The following is a 23054-nucleotide window of genomic DNA, read 5'->3' as shown; positions in this document are numbered from 1 at the left end:
GAGGCGCTGATTGACTGTATTTGCCTCGTGTTACAGATGCGAACCCTATTTATTATCACCTGTAACTACAGCCGTTATGTGGGAGTCACAGGTGTGATTCACTGATGACACCAATGATTTTTCCCGTCGAGATATTACCATCTAAGATATACCCTTGTAACACAAACTCTAAATTCCGCCATCATTATGAAGCGCTACCACTTCTATCTTCAAGGACATTTAAATTGCAAAGCCGCATCATTTTGCCCGCTATTGAGATCGCATTGGATAGTCTGACAATGGTGGATTATCAATAACACCAATGAGAAACGTGGCCCTTCTCGTCGCAGGATTGCAATCCAAGAAATGCCCTTGTGACACAAGCTCCAGATCTGAATCATGATGGTGATATCGTATGTTCTTTGGGGTTCCATTAGTACCTTTAAAACAGAAGTACTAATAGCCTGAGTATATGTGATGTAACTTTCAATTCCGAAGTCATCAAAATTTGTATAGGTCCTCGTCGTCATCCGAGTCATCGCTGAGTCTGTCTGACTCCTCATCAACATCAATGTCTGCGTCCTCAGCACTGGCAGTACTGCTGTCCGAGTCCTCACTGCTATTGCCGTCACTTTCGCCATCTTCAAGTTCATCCTCAGCATCATCTTCCTCAATGTCTCTATCCTCAACATCATGTTCCGCCGGGTTGACATCATCTTCCTCATCAGGCAACTCATCTTCGTAACTAAGAGTGTCTTCTTGATATTCGCTGGAATGTTGCCTGATTGTTGAGGAGGTGTACTGGACCTCGTGTCCAACGCCAATCCCAACAAATCGTGCAAACATATCCCGATCTGCAAAGCTTCAATGCGAAGTGAGTGTAGGCTGTAGTATGATGATGGCCATTCCTCACATGTTTATATAAAAGAACGCCCAATCATCTGTTTCATGCTGGAATCTTGCGAGAGAAGTACCGTGTCTGAGTAGAGCATTTGAGCGCCCCTCTGAGAAGGCAGGAATAAGGTGGCAGCCACGAATGACGAGGGAAGGGTCGAGGAAGCCGAAAGCATTGTCATCAGTCTCAGGGACAAATCCGACCTTGGGAAGGCGTGCTTCCTTAAGGCCCCAGCGATAAGTAGGATCCACTCCATGTTACGGACTAGGATAGTTCGAGCTCTCCCTAGGCGGATTGCCTAATCTGATAGCGGGCTCGCTACTGGAGAGACGGGGATCTTCTCTCGAATGAGAGGTTCGGGGGTTCCACTTAAGGTAGCGTCGGCTTTCCTTAAGGTGCGGCTTAGACTGAGTGATTGGGATGATCACACAGAGGAAGTTCTGATGAAAACCTAGTAGAATCAAGTAGGGAATATACATGATTCTGTCTGCTCTATATACTGTCGTCCGTGTGCACAGACCAATACTACGTTCGGTAGGTAGATGTAAGTGTGTCTATACAAGGGCATCTTATCTGATGCCATGCGGTTGATTATCTATACATGAGGCTTACCATGCCTCTCTTATCTGTCCTCAAGGCGTAGCATGCCTTTGAGTCTAACTGCGCATGCTAAGGCATGCGGCTTCTCTTCTGACCATGAGGCAGAGCTTCCTCATGATCCGGGTCGAGGACCATCTAGGTCCGATCATATGTTGCCTAGGCTGGTCTAGGTCAACTAACGGCATCCAGGCCGTTCTAGGCGTCTCTACGAGTCTCTGTTGAGTCGGTAAGTCTTCCAAGACGGTGCATATGGTGGGATAGGGGCTAAGGTCATGATGACCTCCGTAGGAGGGGTTCTCGGTTACATGTTATTGTAACATTACCTCCGTTTCTGGGTCGAAGTCGCCGACTACGACAAAACTCTCTCCCAGGTTTCTTCGTCTGGAGTGGCAGTAGAACTGCGGGTATCAATGGGAGTGGGCGAGCGCGGTGCGGGGTGGTGCTTGATTAATTCTTCTAGCGCGACGTGGTTCTTCTCCCAATCTACGAGGAGTTCGTAGTATTCCTCGTCGTCTCGAAACTCTGGAAGGGGTGATTCTTCTTCGAGTTGAGGGCAGTGGACCGACAGGTGGTCGGGTCCGATTTCGTCGCAGATGCAACATACTGCGTCTGGACACTTCCTAAAGTTGTGTCCGTATCCTCCGCATCGTCGACAGATGCAGGTGCGGTCTACTCGCGCTTTCTTGGTGGGGCGCGAGGGTCTTAACTTTTCTCCAACGCGTTTCTTCGCGATGTCTACGAGGTCGCTGAAGTTGTCGGGGAGTAAGTGGAGCGCCATTGCGCGGATTTTCTTCTGGTCTTCCAGCACTATGAGGGCTCTAGTTGCTGGGTCTAAGTCTTCACGGTTCACCGATAATTCTAGGTGTCGCGTGGTGCGGATGATGTCTATCACCAGTGATGCAGAGGCGGCGATGTTGACATCTGACTGTCCTAGGATGTCGCTGATCTCTAGGAAGTGATCTGGGGAGAGAATGGCCGTTTCGGCGACGGCGCCTTTCTCGAGATGGTCGAGGATTTTGGAAAATCCCGAGTTCTTTAGGGGAACGATGGTAGAGGCTTCGATGTTGTTAGGCATGATTGTTGCGAGAGTTTCTGGCGAGTATATCTTGTAGAGGGTTTATATGGGCCTCCAAGAGTGCTCTAAGCTCCGCTTGATCAGTTAACTTATCTTTTAATCTCTTTTATCAAAGTTCAATCATGAAGGCGTGGAGTGCCTCATGGTTCTCTTGGCAGAGGGGGAAGTCACCATGCCAGTGCGGTTCTGTGATAGTTTCGAGTCATTCCGGACTATCAGAAGCGGAAGTTTTGCGTCATTGCGGACGTGCGTGTCTTGATCTTTCGTTAAAGTTGAATTTCTTCTTCTTCTAGTTGAATCTGTCAAGATCTGGGGTATGTCGTTTCGAGATGTTCTTTTTGTTGAATTTCTCGGTCGGCGTTCTAGAGGGTTCCATGGGCTTGCAGGAGTTTCCGTGGAGTTCGTCTCGTGATAGTTTAGCGTCTTTCCGGACAGTGGCGAAGGTAAGGCATCTGGGGCTTGCAGGAGTTTCTCGGTGTATTAGTCTTGTCTTCAAGGTGAAGGGGTCCGTATCTCCGGGTTCGTCCTTCTATTCTCAGTTTAGAGTCATGATGGACAGGGGATAGTTTAAGGTCTTTCCGGACCGAGGATAGTTTCAAGTCATTTCGGACTTCTGCGCAGTTTATAGTCGTGCCGGACTCAGGTACAGTTTATAGTCATGCCGGACTCTTGGCGATTGTTGATATTTATAGATAAGGGTGCGGCCGGGGTGAGGGGAATTAAGAGTAAAATGAGTTTTAAATGAGAATTTCACCCCCCAAGTAAGCCGATTGATCACCGATCAAATCTAAAAATCTAAATCAAGGTTTCCACAGTCAGGGTCAGACTGATCCGTGACTGGTGCGATCTCTCCCTGGAATAATCTAACATCCACAGGGTCGTCCTGGCGGGGACAGTGTCTTGCGATACGCTTTATCGTTCGCTGAAAGTAGTTCTGCTGTTTAATCCGATCTACTTCCATCGGAGTCGTCGCGGGTTCTTCTGCTATGGCAGGGGCCGCGGAGGTGATATTAACGACTATCTCGTCGTTATCTTCATCGTCAGTTTCTTCCATCATTTCTTTATCGGCTGGTGTGGGCACGAGGAATGGGCGAGTGACTGGTGCGGTTCTCGATCGTTCTGGGAAAGAAACGATCGGCTCGGCCCGGTTGATCCATTGATCAGCGGCCGGTTCGTCTTCTGCTAGTTTATACTCTTGGCGGAGTTTCTTCGGTGACGGCGCTTCTGCCGTGACTACCGATCTACCTTTTCCAAGAACCGAAGCAGGTTCTGCTGAAAAGACGTACTTCTGAGTTTTCTCCGGTTCAGGGGCCGGTCTAGGGATCTTTGCACGAGGGGGTTCCTCGTCGAAAGTGGCTCTGCCTTTTCCTAAGATCTGGGCAGGTACTGCAGAAAATCTATATTTATCTGCGGGTGGTGAGGTGGCAACTAAGTCCGACTGTCTCGTGGACTTCTTCTCGACGTTCTGGGATGTCGAGGCGTGGGGTTCCAACGGCTTGGTAGCCGGTGCGTACTCGAGGATTTCGTGGAGTTCCTCGATCGGGGTTAATGTCGGATTGAATTTCCATTTTCCCGAAGTTAGTTTCGACTCGTTTCGGAGATCTTCCATCGGCGAATCAGCCGGTTCTGGTAGTTTAGCCTCATTTCGGAGGTTCTGCGTGACAGGTGCTTCTGTCAGATCTAGTTTATACTCATCTCGGAGTTCTTCTTTCTTCTTCGTCAGGGTGCCTACCTCCCTTCTTTGGCGCGTGCTGCGCGTCCTCTTTTCTTTGCGGAAGAGCGGCTTCAACCCGTTCCTCTTCCTACCTCTCTCAATCATTCTCTCAAGTCTTTTTGACTTGTCAGTGGCAGGGATAGTTACCGTGCCTTTCTTCCAATCTATGGAAGGCTTCACAGCGGCCAGCCATGTGAATCCGAGTAGGATGTCGTCCAAGCGCGGCATCACGAGGAATCGTCCGTGCATTACTCGGTCGTCGATCTTTATGATGATTCGGCAAAATCTCTTGACTTTGCCTCCTTCGACTATCGTTCCGTCTCCGTTCATTACCTTTTTTGGTGTCTGAAGGAGGTGCGTTCTAATGCGATATTTCTTGCAGAGTTCTCTGCTTATAAATGAGTCGCATGCGCCCGAGTCTATGACCATGGTGGTCGTAATGGGCGGCTTAGTGATGGACATTAGGGTGGCGGCAACCCGTAGTTCTTTCTTCTTGGATACGCTATTTTTGTTAATCATTAGCGGTCCAGTCTTCTCCTTACCAGCCGCTGTCTTGCGGACTGTTTCTTCTTCGATAATCTTTCTCCTCATCGGGCACTTGTGGTCGTTGGCTTTGTGTCCAACGTGATGGCAAGAAAAGCATCGTCGTTGCTTCAGGTGGTGTCTTGTATCCATTCCTGAAAGGTTGGCGGCGGCGTCGGTATTTCTTCTGATCATCATGATCTGTGTCGGTGCGTTCATGGTAGAGGGAGTGGTGCGAAGGGACAGTGAGGGCTTAAGGATTCAAAGCTTCGTACGTCTGTCTTGATAATTTGTGGATAGCTTTACGCCGGTCTCGGCGATTTGGTCACGAGAGTAGAGGTCTACGCTTGTCTCAGCGGTGCGGTCGGGATCAGTTTCAACGGCGGTGCGTGATGAGCAGGGCCGGGAAAGTAAGACTTGATTCTTTTGTTACGGACTAGGATAGTTCGAGCTCTCCCTAGGCGGATTGCCTAATCTGATAGCGGGCTCGCTACTGGAGAGACGGGGATCTTCTCTCGAATGAGAGGTTCGGGGGTTCCACTTAAGGTAGCGTCGGCTTTCCTTAAGGTGCGGCTTAGACTGAGTGATTGGGATGATCACACAGAGGAAGTTCTGATGAAAACCTAGTAGAATCAAGTAGGGAATATACATGATTCTGTCTGCTCTATATACTGTCGTCCGTGTGCACAGACCAATACTACGTTCGGTAGGTAGATGTAAGTGTGTCTATACAAGGGCATCTTATCTGATGCCATGCGGTTGATTATCTATACATGAGGCTTACCATGCCTCTCTTATCTGTCCTCAAGGCGTAGCATGCCTTTGAGTCTAACTGCGCATGCTAAGGCATGCGGCTTCTCTTCTGACCATGAGGCAGAGCTTCCTCATGATCCGGGTCGAGGACCATCTAGGTCCGATCATATGTTGCCTAGGCTGGTCTAGGTCAACTAACGGCATCCAGGCCGTTCTAGGCGTCTCTACGAGTCTCCGTTGAGTCGGTAAGTCTTCCAAGACGGTGCATATGGTGGGATAGGGGCTAAGGTCATGATGACCTCCGTAGGAGGGGTTCTCGGTTACATGTTATTGTAACACTCCAAGCCATCGAACCCAAAGGACTTCCACACTCTGAGACGAACGGTTCCGAGCTTGCGGTCCAGTGTGCAACACCTGAATGCGAAAGGCACGCAATACCAGGGCATACCAGAACGGATGTGCATTCTCGCCTTCTTCCCTCGATAAAGTCATAACAGCACAGTTAGATCCTGGTCGCATCGAGTCTTGATCACGCCGCACATCATATGTTGTGTAGTTGACTTGAAACCGACGCGGTTGTTGGACTTGAGAGAGGTTGTCTATGAAACGCAGCTCATTCCGATCTGAAGCAGAGAAATGGCGCTCATCACCGTCATATTCAAGACATAGCATACGGGATAGGATGTGATTTTTGAGTTTCGGAATGAAGTCCTGGGATGTGTCAGTCAAACAAGGTGCACGAAAGACTAACACTTACTTTGACTGCTGGATCAGATGAATGATCACGGAGCAATGTTGCAAGGTTTATGACATTGACCCATGAATCCGATAAGTGGTGGTGAAGTTCCGGCAATGTCTCAATAGGTTCCTCTATATCGAGATCCTGCTGCTGCCGCCTGAGGCGCGTGTGCCGCCTTTCATGTTTTGCGAGTTGCTTCCGAACATCTTGTTTGTTGGTCATCCGGTAAAACTTCTTGATAAGACGGTGTGCTACCTCTCCCTGTATCCAAATTAATCATGAGTGTCCATACTCTTGAAAATGAACTGACTATTTGCGTAGTATATGAATCAGTGGTGCCATACGTTCTTATTGACTGCACATAGTCACCGAGAGCGTGAAACTTGTATGTAAAGAGATTGAATGATTTCGGTCGAGGTCCTGTTCCATTAGTCGTGTTCATTCTGGATTGAGATTCAAACCCTTTGTGTTGTCTTTTGTAACGTGCAGATACCTCAGTTGGAAGTTCCATAGTGCGAAAGGCGGAACAAGTCAACTGGCTAAATTTTCGAAGTTGGGTTCCCAGTCTTCGAAGTGACTGGTCAAGCAATTGAAGGGTGTCGTCCGAATGAAGTCGCATCTTTGCGAGGGCATGCCATTCTGCCATGCGGAACAGGAGCACCCTGATAATGTTGTCGTGCTCTTCTGGGAAAAGCCCCTCAAACGCTGGTATTGCGCACTGGAATGAATAAGCTGGTCAGAATACATCCAATTTGTGCATGGGACGGACTTACCTGCAGCATATCTTCGAAATGCCGAGCTACTCGCTGTTTCATTGACGAAACGTTCTTTGGGAATCGTCGAATGGAACCTTTCCCAAAAGAGGGTATTAAGCGAAACCTGCGTATAAAGCATCAAAGGTATGAATTGATCAGAGTCGAAAGTACACTATACCTTTCATCAATGGTGACAATCTTCCGGGGGTCAACTGCAAAGAGTAGCTGCATCAAATGCATCAACACCGCTTTCAATATTCCAAGCTCAAATTCGTGCAACAGATCAACCACGATGGCGGGGAAAAGATTGAAGCCTAATGGCGAAAGGCGGTCTACGAAACTATTCTAGTAGGGAGATATCATTTCCATATTGCGAGAGCAAGCATCATACTCACAACAGTAGGTACCAACGAAACATCTTTTAAAAGACCCTCGACTAAGGCTCCCTTGATGGGAGCACCACGCGTGTATATCATGTTGCGGGCTTTGGATACTTTCTCAGTAAAATATTTGCATAGCCGGTTCATTCTTTGTGAGATGTCGCGCAAAAATTCAATGCAATTGAACATTGACTTCGGCGTCAAACAGCGAGGGCACGGGCAATTGCCTTTATTGTGTATGGTCGCCAAGAGGACTCTATTGTTATCAACACCCATTGTCAAAATAATATGAGACGAGGACGAGAACAGACATACTTCTCTGGGTAGTCTGCTGAATAGGTAAATATTCTTGGGTAAACACGACGATGCACACCATCGTGGCACTTGATCACAATGCCATTCTCGTAAGCGTGAATAAATTTGTCATCCAACAAGATATGCCAGACCGCGTGGAAAAGCTCCCGCTTACAATGGGTCAGTAAATCGTCGAAGTTCTTTCTCTTTATGAAGGTGGAGATAAAGCTCGTAATCGAAGCCAGAAGCTACATGAGATGCGAATCAGTGATGAAGCTCCAAGTGACAGAAATCTAAAATCTTACAGAGGGAATAAATGCTATTGGGTGGCAAGCGCCAGAGTTGGGGTCTGAACGGACATACTTAGACAGATTTCCAAAGAAAAGGTATACCGGCCATGCCGATGCGCTCCCGAACTGGGTTAGGTGAGTGGCGTCTGACCAGAACATGAGACCAGCAATGACTCTCTCCAATTTGCAATTATCATCTCTTCTTTGTTTCTGTAGCTCGTCGTGGGCCTGTAACCATGCATCCGAAGTGTAAAGCTCGTCGTATAGACGTTGCTCTTCACCTGTGACGGGAGACTTCCAGATACGCTTGAAGGGTGTGAGATGGAACCATTTTGAAGACCGTTCCGAGAATGCGGCTTGGATGACTGAAATTAGTGGCTGGTAGAATAACCCGGAAACAGAGAATTCATGCCCATTCCCTCTAGGATTCTTTTCCTTCGATGGCACCATAATCTTTACATCTGTGCTCTTCCACCCATCCCGCTGCAGAAGGTTCATGGTATCGTCGTCTTCAGACATATCGAAATGCTTCATTTGCGTATTAGGATTGAAGTGCTCGAAATCGTCCGCTTTCATCACATCATTTACAAGACACTCGACCTCCATCACCGACTTTCGATCGCTCCCTGTCACCATCCACGACATTAATCTCCAGATGGACATATTTTTCCAGGGCCAGGGTGGTTCACGCTGTGAAGGGGTACCCAAGAGTGCCTCACCATCTTGTATGCCGGTGTCACTGATGTGAGACTCGGCAGGACGTATATTTGACAGTTCGTCTGCTGATACAATTGCATCTGGATTAGTGATGCCGGAGTCCGGTTCGGAACTTCGGTTCGAACGCGAACCCTTCCGAACCGGACTGTCCGTTCGGTCCGAGGTTCAGCCTACGGTAAGAACCGAACCTATTATTAGGTTCAGCGTTCGGCTGATGCCTCGGATTTGTGAACCCGTCTGGACCCGTTCGAACGGTTCTTTCCTTCTGTCTATGATCCGCTTGAGGTCCTCAGCTTATTGCTATCCATCTATCCTAATATTTTTTCTGATCACCTGGCAACAAACTCAAGACGAAGTCCCAAAGTTGCAGGGCAAGTCATATGGAGTGTTCAAGCTTTCAGCCGAAGAATGGAAGAAGTTGGAACTGATGCATGACGTGCTTCAGGTATGTGCGAGTGTCCAGTCGAGTCTCAAATGTTGTATTAACCTACTGTATAACCAGGAACCTGCCAATGCTCAACAATCATTTTCGGCGACTCGCGAACCTACCATATGGCGTGCGATTCCAGTCCTCGAGTATCTCCAACAAACTTGGCAAAACATGGCTGGTTCGTCAAAGTTTGACGACTTTTCATCCGCGATCAACTCTGGCCTCGACAATATTCGCAAATGGTACCACAAAATCGACGAAACTGATGTTTATTTCGTTTGCCTCGGTATGTATTTTATTTATTATGATGCCCTATCTAATGTACAATGTAGCGCTCGATCCTAACTATAAGGTGGCATACGCGAAGGGTAAATGGGAGCCTCGCGACTTTGACGAGGGCATGAGAAGCTTGCGGAAGGTTTTCGACAAATATTATCATTGCAATGTCTCGCCCGCCACTGCAGAGCCAGCTGCTGTGGCTCCTTCCTTGCTTGCTCGCCAGGGGTCATATGGCCATAGCTGGATGCGCGATGCTGTCAAAACTCGTGTCGCAAATGACACCGCAAATCGAAGACCTCACCAGGAGCTCGACGAGTATCTTGCTGCCCCATTAGAAGATGTTGAGAATATAGTGGCGTGGTGGGGCGTGAGTTTTTTCGCATCGTGTTTCCTTGCAAGTTGACTTAAAATGCCTTTAGCACCATTCCATTCAATATCCCACCATCTCTCGCATTGCAAAGGATTACCTCGCTATTCAAGGCTCTGCTGTCGCATCTGAACGAGCGTTTTCGAGTGGCGGCATCACTGGGACCACGCGCCGTAATCGGTTGTTGCCAACAACATTTGAGGCCCTACAGCTGTTGAAAAGTGGGTACTGTCAAGGCCATATTTCCACAACGGTTCAAGCTGAGTTTGCTGCTGCTCACGAACACTCTGCCATGGACGAAATTTAGCTACTCATTTACTGTTCATGTATTTCTTGCAATTTTTGTCAATTTATATGTAGCGTTCGAGCGTTCGAACGCGTTCTGAACTCGAACCGAACGCTTGTGAACGCGTTCATCAGCATCCGGTCCAGCGTTCATCCTCCTTGCCTGAACGCGACCGATGGTTCAGTTCGGCGTTCGCATTTAGAGGCCTAAGAACCGAACCGAACCGGACTTCGGCACCACTAATCTGGATCGTATGAAGGGCGATGGCGATATTGGCGAGCGATACTGAATGTATTGAAACATGTGCGGATAGAATCGAACACGTGAAGAATTACACGAGTGGGATGTGAGTTTGGCTGATCCTGTGCAACAGGTAAAGGTGCTTGTGGAAGCTCGTCCCTGTATCGTAATGGAAGTCTGAGTATGCGCCTTGGGCGTGAATCGTGATTTGTAAAATCTGGAACATCGGAGGGGTCTTGGGGAGGAGAACCTGGACTAGTAGTCTGATTGGAGTCAATCAAATTATTGGTGGACGGGGAGGGAGCAATGCTGCGGGATTGATCAAGTATCGGGGAAGTGGGGTTGAGTATTGATTCTGGATGGCTGCTCGAGGATGAAAGCACCGTGGTCTTGGATAAGGCTAATCAGCCTATCACCCATGGATGATAATAGAAGTATCACGTACTTGGGTTTCATCTGATGGCTTCATCCTCTTAAACACTTTTGTATGCTTTGGGTCCTCACGAGCACGTCGTTTAAAATTCTGCGCCTGGAGATCTAGGCGGTGCTTGTAGTGGTGGCAAGCCCTCCGGTGTCGAGCGAGCCCCGCGCTGTCAGAGAATTCACGAGGACATGGCAATCCACATCCCCAGCGATGATGGTCCATTATTAAAACACACAACGCCAGACAGAGAAGGCAGAGGGTAGTTCGAATATTCATTTCAACTTGAACATGTCCAAGATTTGAAGTCACCGTGACGGTAGTAGTATTGACTGGTGGGATGATTGAAGTCGAGTCAGCAAATGTCCAAGTCACCTCACTACGTAATTCTTACTAACAGCTCCACCAGTGGGTGGCCGCTCAGGAAGTTCTAGTGACAGCTGAGGTCTGGCCCGGGGTTGTCTCACTGTGTCAATGCCAAAGGTGTGCTGGTACAACTTGAGTTCAACTACTAGTATTGTATCAATGGAAGAAAGCCTCATGGACGAGTACAATGTGATGGTACATCCGAGTCAAGGGTATCAGAAATGATGGCATGCTGGAATACATGTTCATGATGAGGATAGATGTTAATGGTGGGACTGAGGGACCGTAACTATGAGTATCAAGGTGACTTGAGTGGCAGGCATCTACTTGCCAATGTTGCTAGTACTGTCTTACGGTACACTCCGGCTCCGGGCAAGTGCATCAGTGCGAGCACGCGTGAGTGAACGTGTGTTCCTGGCTGGTCCTGAATCAAATGCTTCGTCCGCTGTGCGCTTGCCAGTGGCTTCTGCATCAAACGCTTCATCCGCTGTGCGCTTGGTACCCTCAGGCCTACTGCCCATATACCAAGACTTATACCTACTGTATGCCATCGCCATGCTTGCAAAGGCAAGCTTAGACAGCATGGCATCCCATGTAAAGGGGAGAGTAACACGCGCTTCCAGCAGAGCCGAAACATCAACGTTTGGGCTGGCCTTTCGAGCCAACTCTGCATACTTGTCCCTCATCCGGGACAGCCCCCTCTCTATCATGCGTGTGACTTTGTCCATCAACTTGTTCGGAAATAATTCCTGTTGTAAGTATATAGTCAGTAATAAATCACAAAGTGCCGGTGTAACTCACGCCACGTGCTGTGAGTTCTGGGTCTCGTGTGTCTAATTCAATGTGCCCACTGTTGTTTTGCACCCAGACCTGGAGATGCACGCTTTCCATCGCATGCCAGGGGTGCTTTTCAACCACAATGTCCATGGGTTTTTTAAGCGATCTTGGTCCAGTGCGGTTGGAAAGGAAGGCATCGGAGGTTAACAATTTCTTCTTTTGTAGATGTATCCACGCTTGACTGGACTCTGCAGGTGAAGTGTAGTGGACACGTTCTTGGATCTCGGCGATAAAGAGTAATACAATGCCTGGGAACTCTTTGAGCCTGTCCCTGAGCCTCTGTAGTAGATCGGCTCGGGGCTGTGATACAGCCACTTCGCCCATGACAGGATTAATTACGATGGGGGGGTCAGTGAGGGTAGTGACCATGTGGAGGATATCGGGTATACATTTCACCGTGTCCCCATCGATGGTCAAGTTGGTATGGGTGTCTGAGGACAACAGTTCTTCGGCAATGAAGTCCTGCAGAACAAGATCCAGGCGTTCCAATGATTTGCTGATAACCTTGATTATAGCCTCGTGTATGGGAGAAGGCATCTCAATGACAAGGGTATGGGTATCGCAATTATATTCTAACCTAGAAAAATTCTGTGTTATCACTCATGAAAGATTACCAGAACATATTTACCTTGGTCTTGCAGGGCAGTCTTCGATCTTGCAAGAGATATAGTCGTAGTCTGCTCGAGTGATATTTTGAAAAACCTGACAACATAATGACGAAGTAAACGAATATTGTGGCACATGTACATACCTTGCAATCTGTCTCGCGATTCGATTGTGAGACAAAGCTAAGCACCTTGTGTCGCCTAGCAATGGGAGACTCGGTCAATTTTGAATTGACCCCACGGAAGGTGGCTTGAGATGAGGAAGTGTCCTTGGTCGCTGGCGTTCTTGCCTGGCTCACTGCTAACCCAGGCCTGGTTGAAGACCGCTTGTATGGTTCAATAGTTTTCCTAGAGTTGCCCTGCCTGTTGTTTTTTCTCAGTACAGGGCTATTGGATGAGGAATGACTCCTGATAGTGATTGTGTCGGTCATGGACATGACGATTACGATTGCTCAAAGCTGAAGGCGGCCCTTCAATTGCTCGCAGGCAAAGGTGTGATTATGTAATTGATCTCCACAAACAAAAAACTACTCCGAGTCAGGCTCAGGTTAGCACTCCAATAATGAATTAATTACACACAGGCGGCAGCGCATCGCCCAAGGACATGGCGTGGAATTTCTAAAGCTCCACGGGTCTTGATGATCAATTTGATCGGCGAACTGGCGCCAGACATTGAGCTTAGCTTGAACCGGTCACATCCCTGAAGTTCCCATTAATGAGATGATGATTGTCATAAGTAGTACTACCTTGGAGAGCAACTCAGGCTCGAGTCCGAGTCCCAATCACATCATGATGTCACAGTTATGCTGGTGGAATTTAAAGACTCGACGTTCAATTTAAAATTTGGCACACTGTACCGAAACCATTCCAAGTCCATTTGTTTTGGAACTATCCTGCTAACTTTCACGATGCGGCTGTGCTTGCCACATGAGATCGAAAGGATGATTTTTCAACTTGCAGCAAGCGCTCACCCTAAGCGTCATTTGCCCTCATATCTGCTAGTTGCTGGAAGAGTTCATGATTGGTAAGCACTACTGTAGCTGGAATCCTGGAGTTGACTCTTACCTAGAGTATGCTGCATAGGGTCGAAGAATTGATGTACCACACTGTGATCCTCACCAGTGAATTTCAAGCACGTGATTTCATTGACTCCCACCCTCTTGCTTCTGCAAAAGTGAAATCACTTTGTCTTGATGGTACTTTGCAGCTCATGACAGCGGCCCGCATCATAGAGCTGTGCCAGAGCATTGACAATCTTGCCCTCTGGGTTCTACCTGAAGGGGATATGCCTAATGTCCCAGCTTGCCTCTTGACCGCCTTAAACAGGCTTCCCCTGTCACGACTGTCCATTCGTTTGTCAGCCATCTTCTGCAGAACGGCAACACCATATTTGCCATCTATCCCATTGTTTGGAAAAGTCACCCACCTTGAATTACTTGAAGGTTGGGTACTCTTTGGCTTTCCTCAGGCTACCGGCATACATCAACTCACTCAACTTACCCATCTGTCTCTTCGAGTGGTCGCCCACCAGACAGCACCAGCATTACTACAGATGATTCTCGCAGAATGTGCGTCCCTGGAGGTTTTGGTTTTGCGCGTAATAAATGGAGTTGAGGATATAGAGGCGTGGTTGAAGGTCAAAGGACTTGATGATCCTCGTATCATGGTAACTGTGATGGACCCTCATAACTTCTGGGACAGCTTGACAAGCGACGACTCGGAGACAACAACTATAGCACTATGATCTCCGTAGTAATGAAAGCAATTGAGAATAATTAAATGAATATTATTGAATACTAAGTAATACAATTCGCTCATATGTATATACAGCGCGTATTGGGGGATACTGAGCATTGGAACTGTCAGCTGAGGGGTGGTGGCTATGCCCGTGGCCTTGGCTGTGATGAGACGAGTGCGAATGCAAGGGCAAGTGTGAATGCGAATGTGAGGGGGACGGAGAGGGTGATGTGATGTTAGGGCTGTACTCGCCAGGGATCGCCGGGCTTGGAGGGACTGGGGAAGGGAAGTGACTGGGTGCATCGAGGGCATTGAGCTCTTGGACTAGCATAGGCGACACTGCATAAAATTAGTGATGAGTTGAAATGGGATGGGGGGACGTACCAGATCTGATCGCGTAGCACAGCTGGATAAACGCGGAGGAATTCAGGGTGGCTGAATTCCCAAGTTTGGGATGTGATTGATGTGCGGCGTTGGGCATGTGGAGTCTGTTAGATGAGATGTCAGATGGCGAAATGACTGAATGGAGGAACAGACTCTGTTGATTTTATGAAAACCATACATGTTGAGTTGGCGGACAAAGCTCGAGAACTGTGGGGGTGTAAGTGGGTTAAACGATAGTGGGCAAATTACGGACGTTGTTGTGCTTGAAATGAGAGCCGAGAATGCTCCTGCTGAATTCACCTACGTTTGAGACAACAAAGCTAGAAAGAGTGAATAAGGGGGGACACGCAAAAGCGATGATAGATGACGACTGACCTTGTTCTGAGTTCAGTCCACGCGACGAAAAGCTGACTCTTTGGATCGTTGATCATCCTGTAGACGTTGAATGAGAGATATGAAACACAGCATTGACTTGGAACTTACTGATAGGACTGAAATTTGGAGGAGATACAGGTGTTATTGGGGATACACTGTGATGGAGATTGATTGGTGAAGTGACTGAAAGTGAACTGAGGTTCAGCATTAAATTACTGCTAGTCGGTCTCGATTCTGTCGAAGGTGATCGTTGATCCGGAGTGTAACAGTAGCCTGGCGACAGCAAGACGGGCGATGAAAATTCCGGCCATGCTTTCAGATATGATTATATATAGTTCGTGTAGTTTGCGAGAGCCCTTTCGGCTGGCAAACAGCGCACGGACATGGGCGTCGCTATGAAGAAACAGAGTCCAAGTCAGACTCAAGGTTAAGCACTAAGGTGTGAAGTGGAATGAAGGTTATACATTACTAGTCTTATTTAGCGGCATCTAGGCTCATACACTGATGTTCCGCTGCTTGTGCACTGGTTGAAAAGGTTGAAAGCAAGACAAGGTCAAATGTTTCACTCGGGTGTTCACGGTAGGATCGAAAAATGATACATGTTGAGCTTCCACACACGTCACGTGTGTGGAAGCTCAACATGTATCGTGAGGCCTAAAGTAGGAAAACAAAATACACGGGTTCCATTATCACGCGCGACGGGTTAACTTAGATATATCATATCATAATGGCTCAGTTATTGTTTTTCTTCTCTACTTCTCTCTCGTGGGGCCCCCGGCCCAGGACCAAATGTCTTCAGCTGCCAGGCGATAGCTCTGGGCTGGTCACTGCATGAGAGTCCCTCACCTAGGGAAACACTGCACCTCCCTTCAGTCGGATGCCTCGCTTCCCTCCCATTTAGGCCTATCCTATTCATAAAATCACACAAAATGATATATTCAATGTCTATGCTCAAACACGGTATGCTTGATTTTTGCAGAAACTGTCATGGCTGACACTTAGGTTGGTGTACTCATCAGGCAACATGCATAGTGACCCCGCCCTCATAACACTCCCACTACAAGACCCATCTTCATCTTACCATATTCCCGCTCTGCTCTACAAGCAAGTCGATTTTGAAGCGTCCTCCACCCGCCCAAACTGGTATCATCTCTCGAATCAAGGGTTTTCTTCCAACACAATCTCCCGATTCTGCCAGCCGACGACATCAAACCTCTCAAGCGTGCCCATTTTATACTTCCACAACTCGTTACAGTTTACCCTATATCCTCTGTCAACCCTCCATCAACACCCACACTCAAAGATGAGAAGCGGGCAATCGAAGAGAGAGAGGCAGAGAGACGCAAGAGAGTTGTCAGAGGCAACTCTATTAGTCCGAACGAAACGGAAGAATGGTGGAATTTAGAGAAGGTGGAATCGTTCTACAGAGAGTGTTGCGCATCAAGAGAGGAAGAATCAGATCCCGCGATTTCTGCCGCCTTTAAGGTGATAAAATCTACTTGTGGGTTCCGAGAGCACATCAAGCTAATCTCAGATGGCAGCGCGCATCTGGCACAAACCCTTGTTCCGTCGATCTGTCTGGTGTACAATTGACTCCCACATCTGCTGCAATTCTCTCTGACGTGTTTATGATCGAGTGCCCGTACAGGGCCTGCCTCCTCCACGCCATCCATCATCCATGCCTCCTCAAACAACTTACACGCCATACGTACCTCGTGCTCGCCGAGGTGTTGCAGCAGCACAACCTCTCCCGCTCTCGGCTTACCGATGCTCGCCATGTCAGCCTCATCTGGTGGGCTTGGTTCTTAGGACACAGAACGGTATCATTGTTATTCATTTTGATAACCGATTGGTCAAGCTTCATTCGTGATCACAGGTATCAGCAATGGCATTGGTAAGTCTTTCTCAGTGAGTATTACAAATATGTGCGGCTGACGTATTGCACAGGGACTGGAGCTGCAACCATGTATATAATATTACGTCCTTCCTTCAACTTCCACTGTCTGTCCTTGCTGCGATTGCACTGATGCTGCTACCAACTGCAGATACACGATATAGAACTGGTCAGTGCATAGATTTAGCATAAACATTATGAATTTTATTTACCTTCCAAGTCTTGCATCAAAATCTATACACGCTCTGGCTGCGGCAGCACGTTCATTGTGTCGATGACATGGACATAGAAATCCATGATCATCATAGGACACAGGTTGTAAAATATATGAAGGCTTTTTGGCGAGACGATGCACATATCAATGATATCATCCAGTGTCCTCACTCCCATTCGTTTCAAAGGGGTGAGGAATAACTCTGGCCATTGCCGCGCCAGCTCATCATTGTTGAGCTGCCCCATGAAAGCTTCCAAAGTGGGGTATGTAATGGATGGGTCAGTTTCAATCTCAAAATCAATGAGTATGCTTGAAGTGATAGGAGTTACTGACATGGGGTCGCGATTAGTACAGATAAAACACTTAGACTCGGACTTTAATGTCACGGTAATGTTGATGACAGAGCTGAGGGTAGTCACAGTAGCCAAGTCCAAGCTGAATGTTGCAAACTCCAAGGGCGCAACATAACACCATGACAAATTCAGTTTAGTAGGTTGAAGTCAGACAGAAAGAACTTAAGCTAGAAGACTGAATGCAAGCTCCGATCTGAGGGCGCAACTTGTCAGTGCTCAATGATTCTTCTTGGCAGCCAAAAGTATGTTCCGAGAAACCGAAAAGCAAAACCAAGGTACTAGTAGTATTTGAATGCATCATAGAACATAATCAATTATATACAGGCGGCATCTCTCAACCATGAAAGGAAGGGTTGTCATAAAGTCTTTGTCCCTAAATGTGATATCGCCGCTTACAAGGTCCGGTACCAAGATGATGGTGAGGTCCACATCCAGATACTCTAATTACAATGGAGTATTTTACATCACAGCGACTCCAACCAGCTTCTCAAATCGGTCTTTGAAAATGTCATCGTGGTTTGGTGGGTGACCATGACTCGGATACACGGGTATCCTTCATTCCATCCTCCACCATGTCTCAGTCTCCTGACCATAATCTACAGAACGACAACCATAGTGCACTCAAACGGCGTATTGCTGCTTTAGAGGAGCAAAACGCTGACCTACGGGGAGAACGCAGCAATAAAAGGTGAGCACTACCACTGTTAATTGCTGAATTTATCTTCATGATGCCACTTGTGTTTTGCAGCCGTGCTGATCCATATCTTCTTGCTGGGTGAGCTATTCGGCGGCTCGTGAGCCTCAATTGCAGAGTCAAGGACCTCATTGGAGAATATGACCGAAGGACCACAGTATGTGGTGAAGATGATAGTGTACAGGTTCAACACATGGAAGAGTAAGTACAATTTTACTTCAGTTGGCAGTTTGATCTGACGTTCAAAATTCAAGGGAAGAACGTCTTTATGAAACATTCAAGCAGTTGCTGCGCTGGGTCCCATGTGTCCGCGACCTCGTCTACTCCCAAAGCGATGGATATCAACTTAATAATGCCTATCAAAAGGTAAGTCGCACATTGTGCAAATAAATCATACTAATGATGAACTCGATTCAGCTAAATAGAGGCGCAGATTCGGCCCGGGGTGACGATGCTGCTTCACTTAAGCTTGCAGTTGCTTCTTTGCTGAATGAGGCACAGCCTACCCCCAACCCACCAATCTCTTCGCGGAACAAATCTGGTCATGGATTTTATAATGATGCGACCGCCGAACTTCTCTGTCCGGTAGACTTTAACTGGGCAGATAAGAGGTACAATGTTTGCTATGCGACTGGCTTATATATCATAGTGCTGATAATGACCGCAGAACACAGGAAGGGATATGAAACTACGATCATAACTTCCAAGTTACTGCACACTCTTGGCCAACCTTCATGTACAAGGATGGTAAGTATGATCGCAAGGACCCGACGAAAGGGCTTTTCAAAAGTGCTTTACTTCTCAGGGTAGGTTTATTGTCCTTCCTAGACCTTTGGGGTATACTGGCACTCAAATGTTAAATCTTAGACGTTCAAACACATATTTACATCCCCTAGCTCTGCCGGCGAGATGCAACCAGATGAAGAAGCATTCCATCGGGAACCTTCATACAAGCGATCAAGGACCTTAGGAGAACGACGCACCAGGTCTGATGTTGCAGCGTTATTAGGAATGCGGTCAGTTCAGCCACGAGCTATTGCATATTCAGCAGTCCAGGTGCATTAAATTATTTCCCATTAACAATGACTAAAGCTACTTCGCTAGTTGCATTTTGCCTTGTCGAGCTGTGGGTCCTGGCGAACTGTCGATGATGAGTTCGATCACCACCAATTTTACATTCATATGATCAACTATTTCGAACATCCGCCAACATCTACAGCCAAAGTTTCCGTTGAAAACCTACTCATTTGGTGGAACCGGTGAGTGTGTTTCCAACACTGTAGCTTTCTGTTCACTCATTTTGCACACATCATGATCACAGACAGATCTTTGGCCCTCGTAATGTGTCCTCTTACTCACCTCAGATTGCAGTGCAGTACTCGGTTGCCAACACTTCGGCCAAACGCTAGGGCTGCGTAATAACAATGTACCACTTATTTGTATCTTATGCTACAAGTACACGATGATAATGAATTGAGTTCTGACTCGAGATTTGAAGGTGTGGTCATGTTGAGCATCATTTCCAATCACCGTCTCAGATCACAGCTAATATATAAGATCATATGGGACCAACCAACCAAGAAAGAAATAGACCACTAATAACAAAAAAAATAGTGAAGACCATCATCTACCACATCTTTCTATCAGTATAACACCATCCTCAAGGTGGGGAGGTCTCGGGAAGGCCGGATAACTGAGACATTATTTAACCGCTGATATCATCAAGGAGATGGCCATTCAAGATTATAATGCTGTATCTATTATCAATAACTTTATTTTGAACTGGTAAGGTCATTCCCAGCTGACGTTCATTGCTCAAACAAATGTAATATGGAGTGGAAATCACATATTTGCAGCAGGATGCTACATTTTAGTGAATTAAATCTTGTGGACGTCATACTGTATCTTGCCATGTAAAAGTCACCCATGGCCAAGTTGTAGCTTTTCGGGTCAACAGCTAGAACAATATCCAACATATGTAGTACTGCTATTTTCAACATGAATGGTAAGGAAGTTGAATCACCCCCATGACGATAATCATTGGCCACAGAGTTTACCCTTATAATGCTATTCATGAGGTTACAGACTGACATATAATAATTTTACTAATTGTAGGTATTAGACCTTTTACAAGGTGAGTATAAGGGTTGATAGCAAAAATTGCATTTCAGTGGTGGGATAGGTGGGAGAGTTGAGAGTACAAGCTAAATGCTTCATCATAGTCAGACTGAACGCCCCGTTGCTGGAATCTGTGTTGAAGGCTGAGTGCAAGATTGTTAAGAGACGGGGATCGTTCTGAATGACTGGGGGAACAGTGGAGTAAGGCAGCACGATTGAGCTCGATGGCCTCATCAAGGTCAGACATGATGCCCTGTTGCAGAAATCTCTGATGAAGGCTAGCAGCAAGACTGTTCAGATACGAGGATCATTCTGAATGATCGGGGGGACAGAGGAGTAATGCAGCCCAATGGAGCTCGATGGACTCATCAAGGTCAGACATGATGCCCCGCTGCTCAAATCTGTCTCGAAGGCTGGCAGCAAGATTGTTCAGAGACAAGGATCGATCTGAATGACCGGGGGGATGGAGGAGTAATGCAGCACGATAAAGCTCGATGGCCTCATCAAGGTCGGACATGATGCCCCACTTCCGGAATCTGTTTTGAAGGCTGCCAGCAAGATTGTTCAGAGCGGAGGATCGTATTGAATGACCGGGGGGACAGAGGAGTAATGCAGCCCGATTGAGCTCGATGGCCTCATCAAGGTCGGACATGATGCCCCGCTGCTCAAATCTGTTTTGAAGGTAGGCTGCAAGATTATTCAGAGACATGGATCAATCTTTATGACCGGGGGGACGGAGGAGTAATGCAGCACGATTGAGCTCGATGGCCTCATCAAGGTCGGACATGATGCCCCGCTGCAGGAATCTGGCTCGAAGGCTGTTTGCAAGATTGTTCAGAGACATGGATCGTACTGAATGACTGGGGGGACAGAGGAGTAATGCAGCCCGATTGAGCTCGATGGCCTCATCAAGGTCAGACATGATGCCCTGCTGCTCAAATCTGTCTTGAAGGCTGCCAGCAAGATTGTTCAGAGACATGGATCGATCTGAATGACCGGAAGGACGGAGGAGTAATGCAGCCCGAAAGAGCTCGATGGCCTCATCAAGGTCAGACATCATGTTTTTCTGCAAGAATCTGTTTCGAAGGCTGGCAGCAAGATTGTTCAGAGACAAGGATCATACTGAATGACTGGGAGGACGGAGGAGTAATGCAGCCCGATTGAGCTCGATGGCCTCATCAAGGTCAGACATGATGCCCCGCTGCTCAAATCTGTTTTGAAGGTAGACTGCAAGATTGTTCAGAGACATGGATCGATCTTTATGACCGGGGGGACGGAGGAGTAATGCAGCACGATTAAGCTCGATGGCCTCATAAAGGTCGGACATGATGCCCCACTGCAGGAATCTGTCTCCAAGGCAGAGTGCAAGATTGTGCAGAGGGTAGCATTGTAACCAATGACCGGGGGGATAGAGGAGTAATGCAGCTCGATTGAGCTCGATGGCCTCATCAAGGTCGGACATGATGCCCCGCTTCTGGAATCTGTCGTGAAGGTTGAAGGCTAGTTCACTGATAAACAAGGATCGAAGAGAGTGGCCTGGAGGACCAAGCTGCAACGCAACTCAACACACTAGGGTAACAAGCGAAGATGACCACTGCCCCATCTCTGTGAAAGGTCTCCAATTGAGTGCAAAATGGAGTCAAATCAGACTGAATACCTACCTAGGGAGCTGAAACTGCAGTACTAGGAAACCAAAGACCTGCCAATACGAGGGAAATGATATGGTGAGTGCTCAGCGATCCCAGGAATTTAACGGCCAGTTAGAAGACTATGGTGAGGTTGAGGCCCTGTTTGAAAATTACATGGGGCCGGAGTATCGCAGCCTGAAACCGCACTGCAGCTGCACATCGGCTCAAAATCTCATGCAAAAAACACGAGGGTGACATGATGAGTTCACTGACCTCAATTACATATAACTATGACTTCCGAACAAATATCACAGGCGTGTTTTACCATCCATTTACTTCAAGGAAGGGCCCTTGTCAGCGAGCTCAGGTAAAAGCATCCAAAAATATGCGGGGCATCACAGAAAGCACCAGTACTAGGCTTCCACCTTGGCCAATCAAACTTGGACTTTTAGAGTCCATTTGTGCTGCTAGCGTAATGGTCAATGTTTGATTTAGTAGAAGGAGACTTGAACGTACGGTTACCGTGAGGCTGAAGTTGCTTCGATCGTAGTGTGACCAACAGGTCTGACACGCCTAGACAGCGGATGGCGTGATCATGCTCACAAGCGCCCATAATACACTTTTCCGAACACTCAACACGACGGCCTTTGCCGTGAAAGGCTTCTCCAGAACTCACACCTGTGCCACTCTCTGGTTGCCTCGCTTGCATTATTATTGATCATGTGCATGGAGAACGAGGGAATCTGATGAAATTAGACAGGCACTCTAGTGCCATTGAAACTACAAGGAACGACTGCGGCAGTCTTCTATCTAGTATCTGGTTTGTATATAGTATACTCAACACATCTCTTCTAGACATAGTCCTCCTCGCGCCCAAGGACATTCTTCCGAGAGACACTCTAGCCCTTTTCACCCACTCCAAAAGTTCCTTCCACTCGGCTCATTCCTTCTCAGCTCATCATACGTATCTCAACATTGACAGCTTATTGGGCCGATCTCTTAGACTCGAACGTGGGCATAGCATCGATCGCATCTCGCTATTTGTTGACTTATATTCAAATTCTATCTGAAGCCGCCAGTGCGAAAAACGTCGTGAAGCATTCATTCACCTTA

General features: G+C 47.5%; 8 protein-coding genes across 8 annotated transcripts; 3 read left to right on the top strand and 5 right to left on the bottom strand.

Annotated features, from left to right (window-relative positions):
* Positions 1-1823: 1823 nt before the first annotated feature.
* HD556DRAFT_1312781 (uncharacterized protein) lies at positions 1824-2549 on the bottom strand (the record flags this gene model as incomplete). The annotated part of the gene is made up of 1 exon (XM_041300714.1): positions 1824-2549. One exon carries the CDS (start codon positions 2547-2549, stop codon positions 1824-1826), a length of 726 nt encoding a protein of 241 aa, XP_041154674.1.
* Positions 2550-10314: 7765 nt separating this feature from the next.
* Positions 10315-10961, bottom strand: HD556DRAFT_1448805 (uncharacterized protein; the record flags this gene model as incomplete). Its single annotated transcript, XM_041307494.1, has 2 exons — positions 10315-10704; positions 10761-10961. The coding sequence occupies 2 exons, from the start codon at positions 10959-10961 to the stop codon at positions 10315-10317; spliced, it is 591 nt and encodes a 196-aa protein (XP_041154673.1).
* A 491-nt stretch (positions 10962-11452) lies between these two features.
* Positions 11453-12981, bottom strand: HD556DRAFT_1312780 (uncharacterized protein; the record flags this gene model as incomplete). Its single annotated transcript, XM_041300713.1, has 4 exons — positions 11453-11851; positions 11904-12516; positions 12568-12641; positions 12691-12981. The coding sequence occupies 4 exons, from the start codon at positions 12979-12981 to the stop codon at positions 11453-11455; spliced, it is 1377 nt and encodes a 458-aa protein (XP_041154672.1).
* A 659-nt stretch (positions 12982-13640) lies between these two features.
* HD556DRAFT_1312779 (uncharacterized protein) lies at positions 13641-14288 on the top strand (the record flags this gene model as incomplete). Its single annotated transcript, XM_041300712.1, has 1 exon — positions 13641-14288. The coding sequence occupies one exon, from the start codon at positions 13641-13643 to the stop codon at positions 14286-14288; it is 648 nt and encodes a 215-aa protein (XP_041154671.1).
* A 391-nt stretch (positions 14289-14679) lies between these two features.
* Positions 14680-15096, bottom strand: HD556DRAFT_1217827 (HSF-type DNA-binding-domain-containing protein; the record flags this gene model as incomplete). Its single annotated transcript, XM_041296728.1, has 4 exons — positions 14680-14769; positions 14819-14872; positions 14919-14985; positions 15041-15096. Coding segments are annotated over 4 exons (267 nt in total), but the record flags the coding sequence as incomplete, so codon positions are not given.
* A 968-nt stretch (positions 15097-16064) lies between these two features.
* Positions 16065-17067, top strand: HD556DRAFT_1312778 (uncharacterized protein; the record flags this gene model as incomplete). The annotated part of the gene is made up of 5 exons (XM_041300711.1): positions 16065-16183; positions 16204-16525; positions 16689-16818; positions 16917-16934; positions 16988-17067. 5 exons carry the CDS (start codon positions 16065-16067, stop codon positions 17065-17067), a joined length of 669 nt encoding a protein of 222 aa, XP_041154669.1.
* Positions 17068-18073: 1006 nt separating this feature from the next.
* On the top strand, positions 18074-19458 carry HD556DRAFT_1434435 (uncharacterized protein; the record flags this gene model as incomplete). The annotated part of the gene is made up of 5 exons (XM_041305326.1): positions 18074-18081; positions 18621-18813; positions 18939-19001; positions 19063-19245; positions 19300-19458. 5 exons carry the CDS (start codon positions 18074-18076, stop codon positions 19456-19458), a joined length of 606 nt encoding a protein of 201 aa, XP_041154668.1.
* Positions 19459-20620: 1162 nt separating this feature from the next.
* HD556DRAFT_1448800 (uncharacterized protein) lies at positions 20621-21775 on the bottom strand (the record flags this gene model as incomplete). Its single annotated transcript, XM_041307493.1, has 3 exons — positions 20621-21000; positions 21040-21379; positions 21437-21775. 3 exons carry the CDS (start codon positions 21773-21775, stop codon positions 20621-20623), a joined length of 1059 nt encoding a protein of 352 aa, XP_041154667.1.
* Positions 21776-23054: the final 1279 nt, after the last annotated feature.

Source organism: Suillus plorans (genome assembly GCF_016647745.1).
Source record: "Suillus plorans strain S12 chromosome Unknown HD556scaffold_80, whole genome shotgun sequence".
In the NCBI taxonomy this organism is placed as follows: Eukaryota; Fungi; Basidiomycota; class Agaricomycetes; order Boletales; family Suillaceae; genus Suillus; species Suillus plorans.
This window is presented reverse-complemented; position numbering and strand designations above follow the sequence as displayed.